The 26,900-nt window shown below is 42.5% G+C and overlaps 1 protein-coding gene across 1 annotated transcript in view; it reads right to left on the bottom strand.

The window, feature by feature from the left end:
- Nucleotides 1–20,598, bottom strand: part of KCTD15 (potassium channel tetramerization domain containing 15) — a 124,756-nt gene extending 104,158 nt beyond the window's left edge. The window contains exon 1 of the mRNA XM_056525796.1: nucleotides 20,492–20,598. Coding sequence (XP_056381771.1) covers nucleotides 20,492–20,557 — 66 coding nt within the window. The 5' untranslated portion in view covers nucleotides 20,558–20,598. The remainder of the gene's footprint in view (nucleotides 1–20,491) is intronic.
- Nucleotides 20,599–26,900: the final 6,302 nt, after the last annotated feature.

The raw sequence follows: 26,900 nt of genomic DNA, 5'->3' as shown, positions 1-26,900 counted from the left end.
AATTGAAAGGGTTATGATTTTTAAAAGGTAAGGAGGAAAAAACGAAAGTGCAAAAACGGAAAAACCCTGAGTCCTTAAGGGGTTAAATTGTTAATGGATATGTTATCTTGTAAGTATGCTTATGGTTGAAGTGAACTTTAGCAAAAATTTCCGGCTTTTCAAAACAGTTGTATTTCATAAACCTTGCTAACATATACTTAAAAGTATTCATGAGGTATTCATGGCAAAAGTCACAAAATTATAAGCAATTTCTCATCAGTTTACAGCATTGATAAATCCCCCCTTTTTACCCCTTAAGGAATAAGCCCATTTTGACCTCTGGTGGAAAACATTATTTTTTTTTTTAATCAACTGGTGCCAAAAAGTTAAACAGATTTGTAAATTACTTCTATTAAAAATTATTAATCTTCCAGTACTTTTTAGCGGCTGCATACTACATAGAAAATTATTTTCTTTTAGGATTTCTTTTCTGTCACGACCACAGTGCTCTCTGTTGACACCTCTGTCCATTTTAGGAACTGTCCAGAGCAGCATATGTTTGCTATGGGGATTTTCTCCTGCTCTGGACAGTTTCTGACATGTACAGAGGTGTCAGTAGAGAGCACTGTGGTCGTGACAGAAAAGAAATCCAAAAAGAAAAGAATTTCCTGTGTATATACAGCCGCTAATAAGTACTGGAAGGATTAAGATTTTTTAATAAAAGTAATTTACAAATCTGTTTACCTTTCTGGCATCAGTCGATTTCTACCCCTTTAAGGACCAAAGCATTTTTGCACATCTGACCACTGTCACTTTAAGTATTAATAACTCTGGGATGCTTGTACTTATGAATTTGATTCCAAGATTGTTTTTTCGTGACATATTCTACTTTAACATAGTGGTAAATTGTCGATCATTTCATGAAAAATTTGAAAATTTAGCATTTTTCTGACTTTGAAGCTCTCTGAAGGAAAGCTTGTAAGGAAAATAGACATACCAAATACTTTACATATTGATTCACATATAAAACATGTCTTCTTTTTGCTTGCATTATAAAGTTGACATGTTTTTACCTTTTGAAGACATCAGAAAGCTTCAAAGTTTAGCAGCAATTTTCCAATTTTTCATTTAATTTTCAATATCTGAATTTTTCAGGGACCAGTTCAGTTTGAAGTAGATTTGAGAGGCCCTCATATTAGAAATACCCCTCAAAGTATTCAAAATGACATTCAGAAAGTTGTTTTTTAACCCTTTAGGTGTTTCACAGGAATAGCAGCAAAATGAAGGAGAAAATTCAAAATCTTTGCATGTTTTTGTAGACCCATTTTTTGAATCTTTATAAGGGGTAAAAGGAGAAAAAGTCCCCAAACTTGTAACCCAATTTCTCTTGATAAGGAAATATCTCATATGTTTATGTCAAGTGTTCGGCGGGCGCAGTAGAGGGCTCGGAAGGGAAGGAGCAACAATGGGATTTTGGAGAGTGAATTTTGCTGAAATAGTTTTTGGGGGGCATGTCACATTTAGGAAGCCCCAATGGTGCTAGAACAGCAAAAAAAAAAAACACATGGCATACTATTTTGTAAACTACACCCCTCAAGGCACGTAACAAGGGGTACAGTCAGGGCCAGATTAAGGCTGCCTGGAAGACGGAGCACTTCATTATGATGCCCCCCGACAGTCCCCCTTCCCTTCCACTGAGACTTGTTGCAGGCCTGTCAAGTAAGGAACAGACTGAAACAAAAAATAGGCCTGGACATATTAGACTATGTCGCCTTTTTTTATTTATTCTTTGGTGGGTGTCACAGGAGTCAGGCCCCCGTTAAAATATAATGGGCTGCATAGTCTAAAATCACTTCAGTTCAAGTCACTCTTGAGCACCAATGATGATCCGGCCCTGCTGGCCGCGCTCGTCAGGCTCAGGTAATGCGTCGGGTCTTGTGGGCTGTGACGAGTGACGTCTCCTGCGGCTCCTCTGCACGGCAGCAGGAAATGATGAGTGACGTCCCTGACGCCGTGCAGAGGAGCCACAGGAGACGTCACCCATCACAGCCCACAATACCCGACGCATTACCTGAGCCTGCCGAGCACGGCCAGGTAAGGAAATAGGAAAAATGGAAAAAGCAGGGGGAGAAGTGTCAGGGCCCACAAGAGCCGCCGCTGGTCACTGTTTAAAAGTGGCGGCGGTCAGTCTACTGATCTTTAACAGGCAGCCGGCGCTGCGGCCACTTTAAAACATCCCCCCCCCCCGATCTGCTACTGAGCAGCCCGCAGGGATGTCCCGAATGTGACGGGACCCCCTGCGGGCACGGGGCCTGGAGCAGGCGCTCCAGGAGCGCCAATGATGATCGGGCCCTGGGTACAGTGAGCCTTAAAGGAAAACGGTCACCCGTTCACCCGAACTATAACCCCATACACCAGGTTATAGTGCGGGTGAACAAGAGACTGATGTAGGGTCTCAGACTGCTATACCTACCTGCACTCCGGAGCCCAGATCCCTCGAAAGTCTTGTTCTTCCAGAGCTGACGTGCGCTTTGAGGCGGGCCGGCTGTATTTAAATATTCATAAGCACTGGTCATGCGTGCGCTCAGAGAAATAGGAGAAAAAACCACTTAAAATTTTTGACACCATTTCTTCTGAGTATGGAAATACCCCATATGTGGATGTAAAGTGCTCTGTGGGTGCACTACAGGGCTCAGAAGAGAAGGAGCGCTATTGGGCTTTTGGAGAGAATTTGGTTGGAATTTGGTTGGGGGCCATGTGCGTTTACAAAGCCCCCATGCTACCAGAACAGTGGACCCCCACATGTGACCCCATTTCGGAAACTACACCCCTCACAGAATGTATTAAGTGGTGCAGTGAGCATTTACACCCCTTTGCACCTGCACCTTTGGAACAGTGGGCTGTGCACATGAAATAAATGTCACTTTCCTGCACCACTGTTCAAAAAATCTGTCAGACACCTGTGGGGTGTAAATGCTCACTGCACCCCTTGTTACATTCCAGAAGGGATGTAGTTTCCAAATGGGGTCACATGTGGGGGGTTCCACTGTTCTGGCACCAAGGGGGCTTTGTTAATGCACATGGCTTTCAATTCCAGCCAAATTCTCTCTCCAAAAGCCCAATGGTGCTCCTTCTCTTCTGTGCCATTTTAATCAGCGCGATCCACCAGGCAAGAGACTTCTTAAACAGCAAAATTCAGTTTATTAGCCACATTACGTTTTACGAGATTTTGGAATCTCTTCATCAGATGTGCAGGCAGTATATTTTACTGCCTGCACATCTGATGAAGAGGTTCCAAAACCTCGCAACTCGTACTGTTGTGGCTAACAGAATTTTGCTGTTTAAGAAGTCTCCTGCCTTGTGGATCGCGCTGACTGACCTGGTATTTTCATCTACACCACTTTCCATTTGCATCATCAACCAGGAATTCCTACTGCCAACTCCAGGAAGCTGCACCACCATTTATACCATTCATGCTCTTATTGCTGTTGCGTCATCATACACAACAGAACAAGGTGAGCAAGTTTTCATTATTGGGCTTCACCTTAAATCCATGCCTTGGTTTAAAAAACTTTATTGCCCTATGAGGAACTCTGCTCTCTTTTCTCATTAAACTCGCTCCAGCTGTTGCAAAACTCCCAGCATGCCTGGACAGTCAATGGCTGTCCGGCAGTACTGGGAGTTGTTGTTTTGCAACAGCTGGAGGCTTCGTTTTGGAAACAGTGCCATACGAGACATTTTTCATTTTTATTGGGGAGGAGGGGTAACTGTTTAGGGGTATATGTAGTGTTTTACTTCTAATTTTGTGTAATATAGTGTCTTTAGGGTACATTCACATGGCGGAGGTTTATAGCGAGTTTCCCCCTGGGAGGTTTAGCTGCAGCGGAAAGTTTGCTGCATCTCAAACTTGCAGCAAGAAACCAGCCAGTGTGAATGTACCCTGTACATTCACATGGAGGGGGGGAGGCAAACCTCCAGCTGTTGCAAAACTACAACTCCCAGCATGCCCTTCGGCTGTCCGTGCATCCTGGGAGTTGTAGTTATGCAACAGCTGGAGACACACTGGTTGCAAAACACTGAGAGTGTGTTACTTAACTCAGTGTTTCAAAACCAGTATGCCTCCAGCTGTTGCAAAACTACAACTCCCAGCATGTATGGTCTATCAGTGCATTCTGGGAGTTGTAGTTTGCAGCAGCTGGAGACACACTGGTTGCGAAACAGGGAGTTAGGTAACAAACTCTGTGTTTCACAACCAGTGTGCCTTCAGCTGTTGCAAAACTACAACTCTCAGCATGCACTGACAGCTGTAGGGCATGCTGGGACTTGTAGTTATGCAACAGCTGGAGGCACACTACTACAACTCTCAGCATGCCCGTTGGCTGTCCGTGAATGCTGGGGGTTGTAGTTATGCAACAGCTGGAGGCACACTTTTTCATAGAAAAAAATATGCCTCCAGCTGTTGCATAACTACAACCCCCAGCATGCACAAACTACCAAAGGGCATGCTGGGAGTTGTTGTTGGGCCTTCTGCTGTTGCATAACAACAACTCTTGCTAAGCAACAACAGGAGGCAGCCTTACCTCCTGCTGCTGTTCTCCTTCATGCTGCTCATCGCCGCTGCTGCCCCTTTTCCTACCACCATTTACTTTGGGGAACAGGGGGCCCCAGGTGCCAGTGTCCACTCCCGGCACCCGCTCTCACCCTCCGGAATAGAGGTGGAGCGGGTGCTGTTAGTGACACCCCCAGCCGTTATGAGCCGACGAATCAGAATGATCGTGAGGTGGCACCAGTTCCAATTCCCTCCTGCTGGTGAAGGATGATAGGTGCTGTCTCGGACGGCACCTATCACCCTTTTTTTCTGGGTTACCAGGGACCCGATTGACCCCAAATCGCCGGTCAGAATTGATTGCCGACATGGGGGGGGTCCCCCTGGAATTGTCACGGGATGCCTGCTGAATGATTTCAGGAGATTCCCCGTTCTGTTCACCGCCAGATTACTGGCGGTGAACGGAAACATCCAGGGTGTACAGGTACGCCCTGGGTCCTTAAGTACAAGGATTTCAGGGCGTACTTGTACGCCCTGTGTCCTTGAGGGGTTAAAGGGGTATTCCGGGTTTATACATCTTATCCCCTATCCAAAGGATAGGGGATAAGATGTATGATCGTAGGGGCCCCACCGCTGGGGACCCCCACTATCTCGGTTCACCCCCTGGAATTCTTTGCCAGGAGCTACCTCCGAGATGGGGGCTTCTCATCTAATCAGGCTGCTAGTGCTGGAGGTCTTCCAGGAGAACTTATCAGAATCATAAGTAGGTTGGTGTCAGTTCACATTACATGCCATTTTAATGCATTTTCAAATGCCGGGGGGGGGGGGGGGGCTGGACTTTTCACACCTGCTAAAATTTCAATTAAATTACTGTTTTTTTTTTTACTGTGATTTGCACAATTGCTGTAAACTAGCACCTGTGATTTTGGAAAAGTTACGGCAAAAACTGAAGAAAAACAGCAAAAAATGCAATGTTTCAACACAGCCTCACGGTAGGTGTATATCTACTATATATCCTGATTCCATAGAGATAGCAAATGAAACTCAGAGGGGAAGGGAGCTGAGAGCTAGCAGGAGGGATCTGGTAGGTGATGATGTCATTCTGTAGTTCATCGAATTTAGCTGACCCAGAACTGCCATCCTGTTCTGTAATGAAACCTATAGCTGCAGTTATACTTGAATAAAACAAATGGTGCTGTAGGACTAGTGATAGTAAGTGTGCATGATATGGAAAAAAAAATCTCGGAGTGCTTCTTTAATAGACTTCTATGGGCAGCATGTAAGCTGATCTCTTTATGAGCTACTAGCCTGTCTTGTAAAGACAAGATTGACTTCAGTAGTTTAAAGTGAATGATGAGTTTAGAAGAATGGGTACCATCAGTTTGTAGAAATGACTGTAACCATTAAAAAAAGAGGATCAATTGAAATGAAGCTAATGACACTTGAAAGCCGGAATTTATCAACAGCAACGTTTTTGTTTTTTTAATCAAAACAAATCTAGAAATTATTTTGTCGATAGTACACTGGAGATCAAAATTAGAGAACAATTTACGAACACTTGATTTTTTACAATCTGCATTGATCATCATTTGAAGGAGTTTTTGTTAGGGCGCACCATGCCATTAGGTTTAAATGATTTTTATTGAGGTTTTTTAAGAAATTATAAATATAAAGAAATTCTGGCCATTACAATTTCATGGCCCTACAAGAAATAACAAAGAACTACAACAATAGATATAATAGTCATGTGCATATATGGAAGTATCACTCAGTAAAATTATAAATTTAGTCAGTGATTATAAGTCATTATTAAGTGTTGCGTATTAATAGTCATACACAAGCACTATAAAGTATAACAAAAATAAATAATCATAGACTGTGGAAGAAGGCAGTGTTTTACAAAATAACCAAAGTATATCAACATAAAACCTTTATTTTTCAAAAAACATGATGATCATAATTAGAGAACAGCAATGACTGTAGCAAAGAGAAAGATTGTAAGTACATTTTCTGAAGGTTACAACAGTCAGCAATAGGCAGTGTACAGGCCTTTGCTTTGAATGACTTCAGCACATCTGCGCTAGTCTCTCATACTGCTCTGGTGTGATTTTGGTCGCCTCTTTTTCCAGTCTCTTCCACAGCTCTGTGACTGTTGTGGGTTTAGATCAGGAATCTGGGATGGCCATTTCATTGTTTTAATGTTTTCAGTTTCAAGGAACTGCTTTACCCCTTTTGCTGTGTGACAGGGGGCAATGTCCTGCATGAAAATTGCTGCTGATTGAGTGATGAACGCAAGGAAGGAACCATGTGTTCTTTAAGAAGGTTCTGATACACACTTGCATTCAAGTAGCCAGGCCTGGTGCAGGGATTTTTGCCACACTAGGCGATAGTTAATTTTGCCGCCCCTTGACCCCGCCCATTGGCTCCAACCCGATCTATGGAGGCAAGTGCAATGTCAGAATGTTGATGGGTGCTTTGAATGCTGGCTAACTTTATTGCAGCGGGCAGAGCGGCACCCCCAACAAGAGGGCACTCTAGGTGGCTGCCTATTTACCTATAGGCAGAGCTGGCCCTGCATGTAGCTGTATGAGGGGTCCAACTCCTACTGCAGAAAACATTCCCCAAACCATGACACTTCCTCCTCCACCTTTCACCGACGTCTTTACACACTTTGGTTTCAGTCTTTCCCCTGTTTGTCGACGAAAATAATGTTTCCCATCAGACCCAAATAAATTAAACTTGCTTTTATCACTAAATATGCTCCTCAGCAAAGGTGAGTCTAGCCTTTTGATTCTTTCTGCTAATGAGAGGTTTGGTCACTGCAGAGTGGGCTTTCAGTCCAAATGCTCTTAAACGTCGAGACACTGTATGACGAGACAGATTCTTACCCTGTTCAGTGCTGAACTGGCGAGCAATTCCAGCTGCAGTGTTGAAACTATTACCCATGGAGATTCTCCGCATTATCCTGTCCTCTCTTGCATTTGTCTTATGAGGGCGACCAGCCTTCATGGGGGACTTGAATGAGTTTGCGATAGTGGTAAAGATGCAATATTCTGGAGATCACAGACTTGGAGCGACCAACTTCTCTTGCTATGACTGATAGAGTAACCCCTTAGGCCTTCATCTGGACAACCTGCTGCCGGAGGGTTTCAGTCAATTTGGAACGGCACTCCATTTTGGCAAAGTCAGTGAAAACTGGAACGTTAGGCTGCCAGTTAAGTAGGGTTTGTCAGATCATTAAGGAAATGCCAGTTGCCAGATTAACACCAATAACTTGCAGATATTTGAAAGTGTTCTCTAATTTTGATCACAATTTTATTCTGTGCTTTAGAATAAATACAGTTTATGAAATAACCTTAAAATACTGCTATTTTACTCTTGTTAGGATATATTCACATGGGACTACACTATGACCTTGATATTTAGTAAATTGTGTGTTGTTCTCTAATTTTGATCTCCAGTGTATATATAGGAAACCCTGTGGTGAATTTACTAATATATAGACAGTATAAACTTAGACCAGGAAGTCTGAATAGGTGTCAAATTCATCACAGAGGCTCATGTCAAATGATAAATTTGGTGGATCTTGCTAGAAATTTAAGAGACTTTTGTTTAACGTTAATCACCTATTGATTTTCATATTAACTGCAACCATTTTGAGCAAAAAGTTTTGGCACATGTTGTTGCATTTCACGCCTTTCGCCTAGTGAGGCACAAAAGGTGTCTAAGAGTGGGTTTATACTGGTTTCTGTCTCTGGTACTGTTACAGTACATTTAAATGTGCTGTATACAAACATTTAGTCAACTACACTATTGTGTACAGAAAAAAAAATATATGTTGCAATTTGTTTTTTTTATGTAATATACCGTATTTATCGGGGTATACCACGCACCGGCCTATAACACGCACCCTCATTTTACCACGGATATTTGGGTAAAAAAAGTTTTTTACCCAAATATCCATGAAAAAATGAGGGTGCGTGTGTGCGCGTGTATACCCCGATATACCCCCAGGAAAGGCAGGGGGAGAGAGGCCGTCGCTGCCCGCTTCTCTCCCCTGCCTTTCCTGGGGTCTAGAGCGCTGCTGTCGGCCCTTTTCATCCCCTGGTTATCGGCGCCGCTGCCCGTTCTGTCCCCCTGACTATCGGTGCCGGCGCCGATAGCCAGGGAGAGAGAAGCGGCGCCGACAGCCAGGGGGAGAGAAGGGGCAGCGGCACCCATTGCCGGCGCCGCTGCCCCGTTGCCTCCCCCCATCCCCGGTGGCATAATTACCTGAGTCCGGTCCGCGCTGCTCCAGGCCTCCGTCGTGCGTCCCCAGCGTCGTTTCTATGCACAGCGCGGCGCTCTGACGTCATGCGCCGCGCCGTTCAGCGCATAGCAATGACGCCGGGGACGCACAACGGAGGCCTGGAGCAGCGCGGACCGGACTCAGGTAATTATGCCACCGGGGATGGGTGGAGGCAACGGGGCAGCGGCGCCGGCAATGGGTGCCGCTGCCCCTTCTCTCCCCCTGGCTGTCGGCGCCGCTTCTCTCCCCCTGGCTAGGGGGTGAAAAGGGCCGACAGCAGCGCTCTAGACCCCAGGAAAGGCAGGGGGAGAGAAGCGGGCAGCGACGGCCTCTCTCCCCCTGCCTTTCCTGGGGGTGTATCGGCGTATAACACGCACACAGACTTTAGGCTAAAAATTTTAGCCTAAAAAGTGTGTGTTATACGCCGATAAATACGGTAAGTCAACAGGCATGTACACCATTTTTTTTAGAATTCATCTTATCCATGTTTTTTTCTATATAATTATTTTTAATGTTTTTTTTTTTTTCATTAACCCCTTAAGGATGCAGCCCTTTTTCACCTTAAGGACTGAGTTCTTTTTCGCAATTCTGACCACCGTCACTTTACGAATTAATAACTCGAAAACGCTTTTACCGAATATTCTGATACTGAGATTGTTTTTTGTGACATATTCTACTTTCTTTTGGTGGTAAATTTTCGGCCTTACTTGCATCCTTTTTTGGTGAAAAATCCCAAAATTTCATGAAAATTTTGCATTTTTCTAAATTTGAAGCTCTCTACTTGTAAGGAAAATGGATATTCCCAATAAATGTAATTTTTATTCACAAATACAATATGTCCACTTTATGTTGGCATCATAAAATGGACATATTTTAGCTTTTTGAAAAAATTAGAGGGCTTCAAAGTAGAGCAGCAATTTTCAAAAATTTCATGAAAATTGCTAAATCTGAACAGATGTTACAGAACTACAACTCCCAGCATGCCTGGGCAGTCTAGGCATGCTGATAGTTGTAGTTTGGCAACATCTGGAGGGCTACCGTTTGGGCACCACTGTAACAGTGGTCTCCAAACTGTGACCCTCCAGATGTTGCAGTTTGGCCTTCCTAGTGGTTACCACAGTAAAGATCACCTACTTTCACTTTCATTCCACCCCCACCATCTTTCCCTACCTGTGCCTGTCTCCAGCGACGATCGGGGGTCCCATGCATCTTCTCCTCCAGGTACCGGCCTCCATCTTCTCCCCACGTTCCCCATGACATCCAGGGGTGGGCAGAATGGGGGTTGCCATGGCAACCCAAAGTCCTGCACTGCCATTGGTCAGAATCAGTTCTGACCAATGGCAGAGCATGGGAGGAGATCGCAGCACTGCGACCTCACTCCTAGCCCTCAGGATGATCGGGGCTGTCACTGACAGCTCCGATCATCCCTATTTTCCGGGTGATCGGGTTACCAGAGACCCGATCAGCCCGGAATAGCAGAAAATCACATGTCTGAATTGACATGGGATTTTCTGCGATCGCCGACATGGGGGGGTCTCAGGACCCCCTGGGCGATGTGCCGGGTTGCCTGCTGAATGATTTCAGTAGGCATCCCGGTCCGGTCCCCAACCGGCTAGGGGCGAGGACCGGAATTCCCATGGGCGTATGCATACGCCCCACGTCCTTAAGGACTCGGGATGCAGTGCGTATGCATATGCCCGGCGTCCTGAAGAGGTTAAACTTCGCAAATTTTAACTGAAAGTTGGTGACAGCATTTCTTTTGTTTGGATGTCTCTGAACAGTCCACTGCTCTTTGTCATCAGTGCTTTCTCCCAAACGCTGCACATTCTCCTGAGATCCAGTGTTCAGACTGTTGGTGAGCTAAATAGTGGTTATTCGTTTCTTTTTTTGATCTAAACTGCTGACATTGTTAGATAGTTGTTAGGGAAAGGAACACATACAACCTTTCAAATATCTGTTTGTGCTTCCATACTGTAGAAAAATGCTTTTATTTTCTGGTTCTAAGAGTGAAAGAGGCATTCCTAAGTCCTTAAAGGGGTACTCCACTGTTAGACATCTTATCCCCTGTCCAAAGGATAGGGGATAGGTTGTCTGATTGCGGGGGTCTCCCGCAGCACCCAGCGTTCTAAACAAATGCCAGCTTTCTGCGGCCACACCCCTCATGGCATCGCAGCCACACACCCTCTATTTATGTCTATAGGAGGGGGCCATGGTGACCGACACGCACCCTTCCATAGACATGAATAAACAGGATGTGGCCGTGATGTCACGATCACAGCCTCCTGCTCCGAGCGTTATGAACAAAATGTTCAAAACGCTGGAGCACCAGAGTACCCCATTAAAGTGCTGAAAGCAGGAATGCCTCCTCGCTCCACCTCCCATCCCTCTGCTTGATTGACAGTCAGCTGGAAGCCGAGCTTGACTGTCAATCAAGCAGGAACAGGGATGGGAACGGAGCTTAGTGGTGTTCCAGCCTGTCTCACTACAGGGGCCCAGGAATGCCTCTGTGACACTTGGCATCAGAGAATAAGAAAGACCGGTGTGATGATGAGAGCATGAACAGGGATCAGTGTGGAATCAAAAAAGTGAGTATCTGTGGGTTTATTATTTTAAATCATTTGTGGCTTTTGTTAAATAAATACTAAATCCTGGATAACCCTATAACCCTAACAAGAATCTATGATATTATTCTAAAGAGGGCTGTGAACTCAAGTCACTCTAGAACATTGATGAACTGATCACTGATGAATTGCTCCTCAGCATTGCACACATTTTATTTGCAGCTACAGGAAGGTGATTGCTGCTAAAGGGGAATCTACAAGGAATTAACCCCTTAAGGACTCAGGGTTTTTCCGTTTTTGCACTTTCGTTTTTTCTTCCTTACCTTTTAAAAATCATAACCCTTTCAATTTTCCGCCTAAAAATCCATATTATGGCTTATTTTTTGTGTTGTTAATTCTACTTTGCAGTGACATTAGTCATTTTACCCAAAAATGCACGGCAAAACGGAAAAAAAAATCATTGTGCGACAAAATCGAAGAAAAAATTCCATTTTGTAAATTTTGGGGGCTTCTGTTTCTACGCAGTGCATATTTCAGTAAAAATTACACCTTATCATTATTCTGTAGGTCCATACGGTTAAAATGATACCCTACTTATATAGGTTTGATTTTGTCGCACTTCTGGAAAAAATCATAACTACATGCAGGAAAATTTATACGTTTAAAAATGTCATCTTCTGACCCCTATAACTTTTTTATTTTTCCACGTACAGGGCGGTATGAGGATTCATTTTTTGCGCCGTGATCTGAAATTTTTATCGGTATGATTTTTGTTTTGATCGGACTTTTTGATCACTTTTTATTCATTTTTTAATGGTATAAAAAGTGACCAAAAATTTTTTTGCGCGTACGCCATTGACCGTACGGTTTAATTAATGATATATTTTTGTAGTTCGGACATTTACACACGCGGCAATACCACATATGTTTATTTTTATTTATTTTTTACACTGTTTTATTTTTTTATGGGAAAAGGGGGGTGATTCAAACTTTTATTAGGGAAGGGGTTAAATGACCTTTATTAACACTTTAAAAAAAAATTTTTGCAGTGTTATAGGTCCCATAGGGACCTATAACACTGCACACACTGATCTTTTACACAGATCACAGACGTGTATTAACACGCCTGTGATCAGTGTTATCAGCGCTTGACTGCTCCGGCCTGGATCTCAGGCACGGAGCAGTCATTCGCCGATCGGACACCGAGGAGGCAGGTAAGGGCCCTCCCGATGTCCTGCCAGCTGTTCGGGATGCCGCGATTTCACCGCAGCGGTCCCGAACAGCCCGACTGAGCAGCCGGGTCACTTTCACTTTCGCTTTAGAAGCGGCGGTCAGCTTTGACCGCCGCTTCTAAAGGGTTAATACCGCACAACGCCGCAATCGGCGATGTGTGGTATTAGCCGCGGGTCCCGGCCGTTGATGAGCGCCGGGACCGACGCGATATGATGCGGGATCGCGGCGCGATCCCGCTTCATATCGCGGGAGCCGGCGCAGGACGTAAATATACGTCCTACATCGTTAAGGGATTAAATTCAAGGGTTCACTTACTTTTTCTCCTTGTACTTTGTTTACTTATTGGTGTGCACCTGATGTACACCTAGATGTTTATGGATGTTTTTCCTGGCTCATGTTTCTCTTTAACTCTTCTGAGACCATCTCAAAGTTGTACACGGTTCACACAAACCATTTATAAGAACAGATCTGTCAGTAACCCAGCTTTGTGTGTCTTTATTTAATGGGCAAATGCCAATCTGATCTACTTAATTGAAAAACATTAAGCTAATTAACTTTTGGAGAAATCATTAGGTTTAGGCTCACTTACTTTTTTCCCTGCACTGTGGATGTTTATGCAATGTAGAAAAAAAAAAACCTTAACAGTATAACTCTAGTTAGTTTGGGAGAGATTTATCAAAACCTGTGCAAAGGAAATGTTGCCCAGGTGCCCATAGCAACCAATCAGATCGCTTCCTTCAATTTGCAGAGGCCTGATTGGTTGCTATGGGCAACTTTTCCTCTGGACAGATTTTGGTAAATCTCCCCCTTTGTGTTTATGTACAATTTTGGCTTAGACAACAAGCAATCATCAATACAGAAATCCAGGTATTTCAGATAGTGTTTGATATAACTATGCTGAATCCTTCATTCATTCTTTCTTTTTTTTTTTTTTTTGGATAAATGATTCCTCCAGAGAGATAGGGACTTCCCCTTTAGACAGACCTTCTTTGGCCCATATTGGAAAGCGGGACAACCAGATGGTTATTATTTTCCCTCATTCCCATATACAATAATTGAGTATTAGGTCAAAAAGTTGTTTAACCTTTCATATGCTGTATTCTATATTGTTTATAACTATGTTTATAACTATGTTTTTTCATGGTATTTCGTATTAGGGGTACTCATCCACTATGCTTTGGATAGGGCATAAGATGTCTAGGGGCAAAGATGTCTGATCGCAGGGGGCCCACCGCTGGGGACCATCACTCCCACTCCCATAGACTTGCATTGAGGGGGCGGGGCATGATGTCACAAGGGGGCAGGGCCATGACATCACGATTCTCGGTTCCCTGTTTTGCCTGTCATCAGTAGATCAGATCGTTGTACGATCAACAATTGACTTGTTAATATTGCACTGTTTTTCAAAATAATAAAAAGAATATTTTAAAACAATACAGAGAGATAATATAGCAAGGGTTTTGGCTAGCATGCAGATGGAAGGGGATCCTTCACATGCTGCCCTGTCATTGGATGCAATGAAAGCCTTTGACAGGGTGGAATGGGAATTCCTATGGCAAGTCATGAACCGGTTTGGGGTTGGTGAAAGGTTTATTAGATGGGTGAAATTGCTATATAATGACCCAATTGCTGGTATTATAAAAATAAGATTGTCGGACTCCTTTCCACTCTCATGGGGAACTAGACAAGGTTGTCCCCTCTTTTGTTCGTATTATTTATAGAACCATTGGCCGAGGCAGTTATGAGGTCGGCATATATAAGGGGGTTTGGTATAAAAGGAGAGAACAATAAGATCCTTCTATATTCCGATGATATGATATTATTCTTATATGAACCAAACGATGTGATACCAAAAGTAATGGAAATTGTTGAGGAATTTGGAGAAATATCTGCAATGAAGGTAAATTGGGAGAAATCCTTTTTATTACCAGTAGTGGCAGGGACAAAGATATTAGATCAGGGGATAACATGCTTAAAAACAGGTGAATCTCTAAAATATTTAGGGATAGAAATTACATCAAGTAATAAATCGTTCCTGGAAGCAAATCTTAAATCATTGAAAGAAAAAATTAAGAAATAAGTTACTATGTGGTACCGTTATCACAGGTAGATCGAGTGGCGGTATAAAAAATGTTCTTTTTACCACAGATCTTATGTTTTCAGGGCTGCTCCAGTATGGGTAACAGATGCCTGGTTTAAAGACTTGTAAGCAATCCTTAATAAGTTAATATGGGGACGGGGTCGAGTAAATAAAATACTCATCTCTTACTCTCCCAGAAGGGAAATGGGGATGGGCACTACCGAACTTTAACTTTTATCTCCTGGTGGCAAAAGTACAGGATATAAAGCAAGGTAGCAAGAACAGTATCTTGGAACTTATGATACATTTTTACTCAAGGGACTATGAAAGTGTTTTTGAAATTCTAGAATCACAACCGAGGGAGCACTTATAATTTTTTTTTTCGATATTTGAAATATATTATAAAGTTTGGAATGAAATAAATCGTATTTGTGGAATAAGACACAGTTTTGGATGCACGAGGATTTGGGGGAACTATAAATTTATTGAATTTAATAGAGGCTTGGAAAAGCAATTTTGGGCACAAGGGGGTATAGAATTTGTACATCAACTTTATAAACAGGGGGAGTTGAGACCCTTTGAATCACTGAGATCAGAATTTAATATTGGGGAAAGGAAGGATTTTTTTTAATTTACAATTAAAGGAAGAAGATAGATGCACAAGTGATAGAGATAAATTCACTATAGGAACACATAAACTTTTCACATATATTATGCAACCACAGAGCACAATGAAGTCCCTGAGGAATATTTATAAAGGTCTAATTCAAGAAACACCAATTATATTTCAAGATCATATTCAAAATCTTAAATAATGTTGTGCTGGGATCCTCGAATAAAAAGTTCCAGTATTTACAGTTAAGGATTGTTTATAGACTATACTAGCTGCTAGCTGAGTACCCGGCATTGCCCGTTTTTTCCTTCCTAATCCTTGTTGGGGAGGAAAATGAACAAAAGAGGAAGCTTATGACTTCATATCTCATCCTCATATATTGTTGTCATATCCCAACCCCATATCCGGTCCCCATATCCCATCCTCATATCTCAACCTCATATCCTGTCCTCATATCTCGGCCTCAAATCCCGACCTCATATGCCGTCCTCCTTCCTCGACCTCATATCCCATCCTCATATGTCTTCCTTATATCCCGTCCTCATAGCCCATCCTCATATCCCGTCCTCATAGCCCGACCCCATATCCCGTCCCCATATCCAGACCTCATATCCCATTCTCATATCTCGACCTCATATCCCGTCCTCATATACTGTCCTCCTATCTCGACCTCCTATTCCAACCTTATATCCCATCCTCATATCACGTCCTTATGTCCCATCCTCCTATTCTGTCCTCAGGTGGGACTGATTTGTGATGAAGATATTGTAAGCTGAAAATAGAAGGAGACATGGCTTTGTGGGACTGAGCATGATTTTGCAAGCCAGACCGATGCACAAAAAGGGTAGAAATAAAAGGGGTGGGGCTTAAACTGTGGGTGTATCTTTGTGGGATGGGGTGTGGCTTGCAAGCCGGACTGACACATTCACCAGGAGATGTAGAGCGGAGTTTTTGGAGTAAGGTACTGAAGTCTCATATACTTGCATGAGACTTGAAACAAAAACCCATCTTTTATATAAGGGTGTAGGTAAGGGTTAATTCAACTATCATATATTTTTATTTGACATATAAGTAATATGTGTACCAGGTATTATTGAAATATCTCCAGCTGTACAGAAGTTATGTGGGAACATATATTTCCCATTGATTTGCATGGGACTTAAAAAAAAAAAAACCTTGACCCTCACAAATGGGGTAGTTAAGGGTTAAATTAATCTATATTTTAAGTGGACATAAAAGTAACATGTGACCGAGTATTATCAAAATATATCCAGCTGTTTGGAAGTTATTTCCCATAGACTTGTATGGGACTTTAAACAAAAACCCCAACCCTGGCAAATGGGGGTGAGTAAGGGTTAAATGACCTACCCTATGTTTGTTAACATATACGTAACATGTGCGCCAAGTTTCATGTTAATATCTTTAGCCATTTGGACGTGATGCTGGAACATACACCCATACATACACAAACACATATACATTCACACATGGGGGAGATTTATCAAAACCTGTGCCGAGAAAAACTTGCCCAGTTGCCCATAGCAACCAATCAGATTGCTTCTTTGATTTTTAGGAATGCCTGTGAAAAATGAAACAAGTGATCTGATTGGTTGCTATGGGAAATTTGCCCTTATTTACTAAGAGTGGAGTGTAGGTTTCTTTTAATTCCCTACAATTTATTTTCCATGGTATTTACTAAGGTTTCCCTACATTTTTCACTTTCCCTACACTTTGCTTCTTTTACACATGTTCTGATCCGTAGGGTTTTCCTCAGCTGAAATCCACCACATTTTCTGTGGAAACCTTAGAAAATATGATGGGTTTTTGTGAAAATGTTGGGGACACGCTCCTTTGTGTTGATCACGCTCCCTTTCCCTGGCGGTCACGCCCCTTTTTCAGGTTTTGTTAGCAAAATGGAGAGTTAGTCAGGGTTTTTTCAATTCCGGCGCAAATTCTGGCGGAGACAGAATTTCTGTCGCACAACCCGACAAAACATGTCGGGTTCGCAATAGTAAATGAGGGCCATTGAGTTTTATATAATAGATTGATATTAAATGAACATTTCTCAGTGCATGATGCCATTAAGTGTCAATTATTTCTCCAAACTTATACTCTAGGTTTTGATAAATCTCCCTCGTAAACATTTGGGCCAAAATAAAAAAAAAAGATAGATATCTGAAAAGTTATTATTATTCAAGATTAAATTCCCTATCTGGGCAAAAGTTGGGGGAAGTACACTACTGTGCAGACAGTCATAATCCATGTGCAGTGCTGTGCCATGGCTTTCTGTGAGGTGTAGTCAAAGCAGAGGTGGTGGGGGCCTTGAAGCGTCTATAGACTTCATTTGAAGCTTCATCACATGAGAGCATCTGAATAAAGTCACTTCTTTTCAACATCACTGTCTCTCATTGAATTTAATAGGAGCATGGTTTTCAAAGCTGACACTGCTTCTGGCAAGGAGATCAATGCAATTTCCACACCAAAACCATATGGATTATTCTGATGTGAACAGGCCTTAAGGATATTATTCATAGGACTGTATTTTCTGTGTGTAATTCCGCATTGGAATTCCCCTCCGAGATTCCGTAGCAGCAGAGTCCCATTGAAATCAATGGGATTCTGCTCCGGAAATCCCAATTCCGGAATCCGCAGAAAGAATAGACATGTCTATTGTTTCTGCAGGGTCCGCACTGAAATGCGGTCTATGAGATGGCACATTTCTGAGCGGTCGTAGCGCCAGCATTCCGCTGTTGGAAATTTCCGCACGGAAATGTTCTATGCAGACATTCTCCTGTGTGAAGATAGCCTTCAAAAACAGAAATGTTACTAGCATTTTTTTTTTATCAATTAACAAAAAAGAAAAAAATTAAACTAGAAGAAAAATCTAAGTCTAATTAAAGGAGTTATCCACCATTAGGTGATTTTAGTACGTACCTGGCAGACAGTAATGGACATGCTTAGGAAGAATCAGCGCTATGGTGTGAGATTACCGTAACACAGTGGCTAGCTTTTTGTGAATTGGTAGTTCTTGTTTGAGTTTCCTTCTTTGCCTACAAATCACACAATTCCATTTTCCTCCCTCCCACACATCAGCAACCCCACCCATTGAAACATAAATGAGCTGCATCCATTCAAAAGACCTGTGGTTTTCAATCAGGGTGCCTACAGCTGTTGCACTAGTTTCAGATTGATCTCTATCCCACCAAGCGATTGCTCCACCCATTGAAGCAGACAGGCTCCCTGCCATCAGCTGACTAGTGAGTCAGGTCTCGGCCGCATTGCAACCTGGGAAAAATCTGAGACAACAGTCATTTTGTATGCTGGTAAAAATAAATATTGGAGTGAAAATCACATAAGAATTACACACAGATACAGACCCTATATTATGAACTACACTAACTTTATGGCCCCTGTGGCATACTCAAATAAAAAATTCCTGGAATACCCCTTTAATATTTGGTGTGACAACCCTTTGTTTTCAAAACACTTGCACAAAGTCTGGGATTTTGTATTATATTCAGGCATACAATGAACTTGTGATATCAACCAGATGATAATAAGCATCTTTTCCATATGTAGATTGAAACAGTCATACCAGATACATGAACAGCTATGTCGCCGGCATCAAACTGGGTGAGGAACAATGCAACAAAGTTAAGCTTGTGGAAGTGTCCTATCACAAGTCATACACTATAGCAAGACGCACAAAGAAACAGGCAATGTTAAGTACCATAGATGCAGTGGTCAGCGAAGACACCTCATACTCACTTCACATGGAAACCAGAAGATGTCCAGAAGTGCCATCAGCTAAGAACTTGCAGAAACCAATGTGACCCAAGTTTACTCATTTATTATTCAAATATGCCTGGCAAGAAGTAGTGTTCATGGAAGATTTGTGGCTAAAAAGCTATACATTTTATGTTGGAACAAGGCCATGCTATGCAAAGAAACATGGAACTGGGGTGCAGAAAAATGTCAGCAGGTTTTTGGACTGGTGAATCAAAGTGTTTGGCTGTAAGGTTGGGTTCAAACTACTGAATTTGCTTCCAGAATTTCCTTACAGAAAACAATGCTCATCAGGACCTTTCCTTGACATTAATGCGGCTTTGATTCCACAAGGAATCATAACAAAATTTCTACTGGGAAATTATGCTGGGATGCACCTTAATTTAGTTGTGTGCCATGGTTTTTGCATAAAGAAATAGAAGAAATTCAGCGAGGAAAGTCTGCTGTGTGAATCCAACCTAACAGTAGGCAGTTTGTTCGCTAAAGGACTGGAGAGCGGTACAATAATTAGTGCCTGCAGGAAAAAATGACACATGGTAGAGGTTTCTTGCAAGTATTGGGGGTGCATTTTAGCCAATGGAGTCAGAATTAATGGTGTCCTCAATGCTGTGAAGTACAAGCAGATGCTTCTTCATCATGCAATACTATCTGGGAGGCCTCTGTTTGGCTCCAAATTCTGCAGTAGGACAACCACCCCAAATAATTAAGAACTATCTTCAGCGTAAAGAACAAGGAGTCCTAAAAGAAAAAATATGGTCTCAACATCATCAAGTCTGTCTAGGATTTCCATGCACAATAATGAAGAAAAAGAATTTTGCAACTCACCACACACTTGTCATTCAGCACGTAGGGACCGTCATGGAGGTCTGTGGTAGAACGGAAGGCTCTGAGTCTGTTCTACAGACTAAATATTTTGCTTCAAAATCGATAGGGTCTGGGGCAGCCAAGTGACCCGATCTCAGTATGAATTAATGTTTTTTTTTGTTTATAAATATATTCGTTAATGATCAAATTATAATTTTTTTATATTCTCTTTTTTAATTAATGTTTTTTAGTTCATGTAATTTCTAAGAGTTTTACAGCTGGACCTAAACTATATTTATAGATTGCATTTTTGGAGGAATTAAATGTTTTTATTAAAGTGGTACTCCGGTGGAAAATGTATTATTATTTTTTTTTAATCAACTCAGAAAGTTAAACAGATTTGTAAATTACTTATATGAAAAACATCTTAATTCTTCCAGTATTTATCAGCTGCTGTATGCTCCAGATTAAGTTCTTTTCATTTTGAATTTCCTTTCTGTCTGACCACAGTGCTCTCTGCTGACACCTCTGTCCATGTCAGGAACTGTCCATTTGAGCATATTGAGCATATTTGAGCATATTGACTTGCTGAATGGCTTACCTTAAGTGGCATCACCACCACATTGGCTGTGGCAATACTGGTCTTGGGTTTAGGGTCAGAGGACATTCTCCTTTCACTGTTTCCCTTTCTTTAATGGTTAGTTTTGTTTTCATATGGAGTACATTTAATGTTGCCAACAGGTTCTCTTTAGCCACAGAATCCATACATAATTTAACTGAAAAAATAGATAAATGTAATAATAGCCCAATTAATCTTTGCATCCCCTCCCTCAAATTAAGCATATTAAAATGTTCATGCTGCTTCATTTACCCCTCTAATGAAACAACATATGGAATTTGTAATTCAGCGAGCTCGCCAAGGAGAGCCTGGTGTCTCTTTCAGAAGGTAATTATGTGCTAAAGCGTAATGCAAATATTCACATAATTATAGTATTGAAATTCATGAATTACTGCGCTGAGTGTAAGGACACAGCCATAAGTTATCATTATGGGAAGTGTGCCATTAAGTCCAGGCAGGGGTTAAATCATGACTGTGACTTTAGTATACTCCAATAATTAAGCTTACCGTTTTCCATTAGCTTTTAATTGACTGGATAATTGATGTGACTCTTAAGCTGATGTGACAGCTAATAGATACTTGAATTTGGTGGCTGCGTGCTGATGCCAGGAAGGAGACAACATTGCCTCATTTACTCTGAACCGAGTTAATCATTTGTAATCGCACTATTACTAAAAGGGCTTCTCTATTTATTTTATAATAATTCATATAACAATGAAAACTGAGAAGGGGCTTTGGCACGATGTGATGACTGCCAAGCTGCCTTTTTCCTATCCGGGGACAATTCAGCTAAACAGTAAAGTCATTGGTGACAGATTGATTGTTAGGAAATAGATCCTTTTAGGCTGCATGTCCCCAGCAAAAAGTCTGTCTTAGATTAGGCTCTTTGAGGCCAGAGGCTGGGAGACGTAGCTTATTTTTTTGTTTGTATATATTCTTTTATGTATGATATATAATAATAAGGCTACATTCAGACTACATGGGGGGGAACTGCGCTCTCATAAACAGCACCCCCCTCCACATTAACATCACAACAAGAGGTAATCTCTTCCCAGTTGGTCCCAGATTCGTTTAAGTTCAAAGGCAGGGAACTTATAAATGCTTATTTAAAATATAATAACTTGCTATACATTACAGAAAAAGAAACAACTTCATAAAACATCCATAGGGAACATACCCAACGTGTTTAGGAGGGTTATCATGTCCTCCCTCCTTCCTCAGGCATAAAACATATAAAATTAAGCATATTTATACTTACTTAACAAGATATATTCCTAAAATTACACCTCTCCCTGCCACAGGGACGGCAAACGTACCACGTCTGGTACTTCCGGTCTGTGATAGCAGGAGCACATCATTTTGATGTAATTTTTGTATTCTGTTCCTCCCGTATTTCTTATTACTATTTTCTGTTCTGTAGTTGTAACTACCTAACTATATACCTGGTTACCTACCTACATACCTGGCTGCCTAACTACCTACCTACATACCTGGCTACCTAACCACCTACCTATGTACCTGGATACCTACCTTACCTACTTACCTGGCTGCCTAATAACCTACTTACATTCCTGGCTACAGAACTACCTACTTACATACTTGGCTACCTAACTATCTAGCTAGCTACCTGGAAACCTACATACCTAAATAATTACATACCCACCTACATACCTGGCTACGTAACTACCTAGCTAGCTACCTACCTACATGCCTGGCTACCTGCCTACCTGGCTAGTTACCTACCTACATATATGTTACCTAACTACATAGTTAGCTGCCCTTTTCTGTGCAGGACACCAAGGAGAGCATTAAAACAGTTTGGGGCCTATAGATGGGGAGATTGTGTAGAGGAGGGGGCAGCAATGAAAAATGCAGAGTCTAACATGTTTGTCCTGCATATGTTAAGAGATGAGTTTTGGATGGAAGAAGTCGTAATGGCAGTCTAATTCAGAGGCAGAATTGAAGGAAAGAGGACTCTGATGATCAGAAAAGATGTCTGTGAGTTCCCTAGATGTAACTCTTACATACATGGGGGGACATTTATCATTGGCTTCACCCCCACTTTAATGTTCTAAATGTCCCTGGAAATTTTGCGCATTTTTTGCACAATTGCATTTTTTGCACATTTTTTTTGCGTAATATTTTTCTTGGTCTTCCAGATCTTGCTTTAACTTCTACTGTTCCTTATGACTTCCATTTCTTAATTACATTCCGAACAGAGGATATTGACATCTGAAAAAATCTTCTTGTAGCCTTCTCCAGCTTTGTGAGCATCAACTATTTTCAGTTTCAGATTTCTAGACAACTGCTTAGAAGAACCCATGGTGCTGATTGTTGGAGCAAGGTCAGATGAGTCTGGGCATTTAAAACCTTTGAGATTGACATCACCTGGTCTTCCCAGATGATGATTGTAAAAAGACAAGAAGCGCTCCATAGTGCATTAAAAGGGTAATGTAACTAAGCCGATATTATCGGATGCGCTTACCCAATAGGTTGTGCAAAGTCAGGCACAACACTGTAAAAGGTATTCCACAATGCAGCCAGTCCCACCACCGCAACGGTGTAGCAAATGTAGCAAAAAGCTCCAAACTCCACAAGGACTTGAATCGGCGCAGAATGGATGAGGAATAAGAAGATCGCTAGGCGATTTATTTGGAACAACGCATCTCGACGCCAGGACAGGTGTCTTTTTCAAGTTCATCAAACTTGAAAAAGACACCTGTCCTGGCATCGAAACGCGTTGGTCCAAGTAAATCGCCTTGTGATCTTCTTGTTCCTCATCCATTCTGCGCCGATTCAAGTCCTTGAGGAGTTTGGAGGTTTTTGCTACAGATGATGATTGTGACACTGGCAGGTCTCAGCTTTGCAAAGGGGGCAGTGCATGCTATAAATTCTGCAGGGTGCCCAAACTTTTGCAGATGCCATTTTTTTGTTTTCTGTTATTTTGAAAGTGGAAATGATGGAAATAAAATCTAACTTTTGTTGACATATTATAAGAATGTCTAATCTGTAATTTGATGCCTTTTGGAGATTTTTCCCTCTTTCCTTAGCTTCTTTATGCACATTAATGCAAATTTTTTACCTGGGGTGCCCAAACTTTTAATCCCCACTGTATTATTTGCGCAAATTAAATTTAGAAGTGTTTTATTTTTCAAGGTCTACTATTTTTGCACAAACCTACACCACCTATTAGGACATGTACAAACGTCTATATGCCAAAGCACAAAGCTTTAACCAATCTCTGCAGCTCAATGGTTTCTATAATTGTGCAGCATTTATCAAGTCTGTGCACCTTTTTGGTAAATTTTGAGGAACTGTGTAAAAAACACACCAAGCAAACAGGGGTAAAATCTCTACTACCTTACACCAACATTGATAAATGTCCCCCATAGTTTATATATACTGTGTACAGATAGTATCTACCTCTATATGGTCCTGTATATAATCAGTTATATGGTATACTCATCCTGTGTACAGCTGATATCTACCGCAATATGGTCCTGTATAGAATCACTTATATGATATACAGATCCTGTGTACAGCTAGTATTTATGTCTATATGGTCCTGTATGTAATCGCTTATATGGTAGACAGATCCTGTGTACAGCTGGTATCTAATGCCATATGGTCCTGTATATAATAACTAGTAACTGGTGTTTTGAGAAGGTGAAAGGCATTGTGCTGGATGGGCAATATGTGTCACCAAGGCTTCTGGCCTTGGTGAAGTAAGAGACGGTATTTATTCAGTGTCTGTGCTGCGATGCACACTGACACTATGGCCGTAGTATGGCTGGAAGGCCAATCAGGGACAGCTCTTACTGGGAATGACCAAGTGCAGGGTGGGGGTCATTCCCCACAATCCATGCCTCCTTTTATTGGCCTTAAAGGCAACCTGTTTCACCAGCTGAGCGGGATTTGCTAGTTGCAGCTGACTTCCAGAGAGAGCTGAGAGTGGAGTTCTTCCCTACGTTTGCTCCAAGTTTGGAAGCTGGTGAACAGTCTGCCTGGAGGCCTGGAAAAGACTTGCTGGATGCCGCATGGCATGGTCTGAGGTGTGAACAAACACCTAAGGAATACAGGTGGACTTTTGTTACATTTTCCTTTGTTCTGCATTTAAAGACTGTTTGCTGTGTGACAAGTATAAAAAATTGAGATCTTTTATTGCCCTATCTCCTGTTCGCAGTTTGAGAAGTGCCCCAGGCTTCTACTGGGTTCTCGCCTTTCAAACTGCTATATGGCAGATATCCACGTGGTCTGTTAGACATAGCTAAAGAGGCGTGGGAACAACAGCCCACGCTGCATAAAAGTGTAATTGAATATGTCACTCAGTTGCTGGAACAGATGGAAAGTGTTACCCCTGTTGAGGGAATATATGGAGGCAGCTTAGCGAGCTCAGAGCAGAGTTTATAATCGGCAGACTCGGGTTCGGAATTTTAACCCGGGAGAACGCGTTCTAGTTCTGGTACCAACGGTCAACAGTACATTTCTGGCCAGGTGGCAGGGTCCCTACAAAGTGATCGAAAAGGTAGGGGAGGTGACGTACAGGGTACACCAGCCCGGGCGAAGAAAGCCAGAGCAAGTGTACCAAGTAAACTTCTTGAAAACTTGGAAAGATAAGGAGTCTAGTGTGGATGAAAGCCCCCGGGCCAGGTTTGTTGGGGGTGGAGTTTCCAGTCCCTCAGTCTGGTGCGAGGGAAGCAGTTGCCACAGTAAAAATTGCTGACAGCCTTTCCCCTGCACAGACTCAGGAGGCCAGTAGGAACATTGACGTGTACTCAGACCTTCCTGGGCATACTTCCGTCATCCGCCTTGACATCGTCACTGAACCCCAGGTAAAAATATGTTTGAAACCATACCGGGTACCTGAGTCATGGCGACAAGCCATCCCGGAAGAAGTACAGCAGATGTTAAAACTGGATGTCATTGAGGAATCAAAGAGTGAGTGGGCCAGTCCGATAATCTTAATACCCAAGCCAGATGGTACCTTGCGGTTCCACAAACTTAATGAGGTGTCCAAGTTTGATGCATACCCCATGCCCCGAGTTGATGAGCTTATTGAAAGGTTAGGACAGGCTCAGTATTTTTCTGTTTTGGACTTCACCAATGGGTACTGGCAGGTGCCCTTGAAGGAGGCTGCCAAAGAGAAAACAGCCTTTAGCACACCAGAAGGTTTGTTCCAGTACAAGGCATTACCCTTTGGTTTACATGGCGCTCCCGCCACATTTCAAAGGCTAATGGATATTGTACTTCAGCCACATCGTCGGTAGGCTTCAGCTTATCTGGACGATATAATCATCCACAGTACAGACTGGGAGAATCACCTTACAAAAGTACAGGCAGTGGTAGACTCCCTTTGGAAGGCCGGGTTAACTGCTAACCCCAAAAAGTGTGCCATAGGGTTGGAAGAGACCAAATACCTGGGATATGTCATTGGGCGTGGAGTTGTCAAACCCCAGGTAAACAAAATAGAGGCCATTCGGGATTGGCCCCGACCTGTCACTACCTGACAGGTGAAGTCGTTCCTATGAATGGTGGGTTACTATATGAGGTTTATCCCCCATTTTGCGACGGTGGCCGCACCCTTAACAAACCTCCTGGAGGGACGCAAGTCCAACATGGTGCGTTGGAACGAACAGGCAGAGCAGGCATTTTTCGCTTTGAAGTCGGCCCTATGTGGGTCTCCGGTGTTGGTGACACCTGACTTAAAAAGGGAATATTTGGTACAGACCGATGCCTCTGAGGTAGGTCTCAGTGCTGTACTCTCCCAGGAACTCAATGGGGAAGAGCATCCCATTGTCTTTCTCAGCCAAAAACTGACCCCGGCCAAGACCAGGTATAGCATAGTGGAGAGAGTGTTTCTGGATATTAAGTGGGCACTCGAGTCTCTCCGCAATTATAGGTTGGGCAGCTTTCAAGTGCTCCGGTGGGCTGGAAAAGATGGCTACAGTCCTAGGAGAGTCTCCACTAATTTATGCAGGCTAAATTCAGCAACCGCCAAGCCACGAGGTTCGTGCAGTATTGAAGTACTGTAACTTCGCTCATCTCTATACAGCTGGCATCTACCATTATATGGGCACTGTATGGGAGAATACTGGTCTGTGTATAGGGGGTTTAATCATTACAGTATGGCGGTATTATCCAGTTATTATGTGGTGGTACATATTTCCTCCTTGTATACCGGTATTATTGGTCATGGAGAATTATCTTACTTACATTAACGTGTTTTATATATATATTTGTGTTATTTTGTGTGTAGGGGTGGGGCATGAGGAGGGCTTTTGGTTGGATAGGGGCTTGACAGAGGTGTGACCAGGAGTGAAGTCTCACAGGGAGCCCTTGCTTTATTTGGTCCGGGGCCCTAAGTGTTGTTTGAGCTCACCTGTTGCCAGGG

Source organism: Hyla sarda, chromosome 6 (assembly GCF_029499605.1).
Source record: "Hyla sarda isolate aHylSar1 chromosome 6, aHylSar1.hap1, whole genome shotgun sequence".
NCBI lineage: Eukaryota > Metazoa > Chordata > Amphibia > Anura > Hylidae > Hyla > Hyla sarda.
This window is presented reverse-complemented; position numbering and strand designations above follow the sequence as displayed.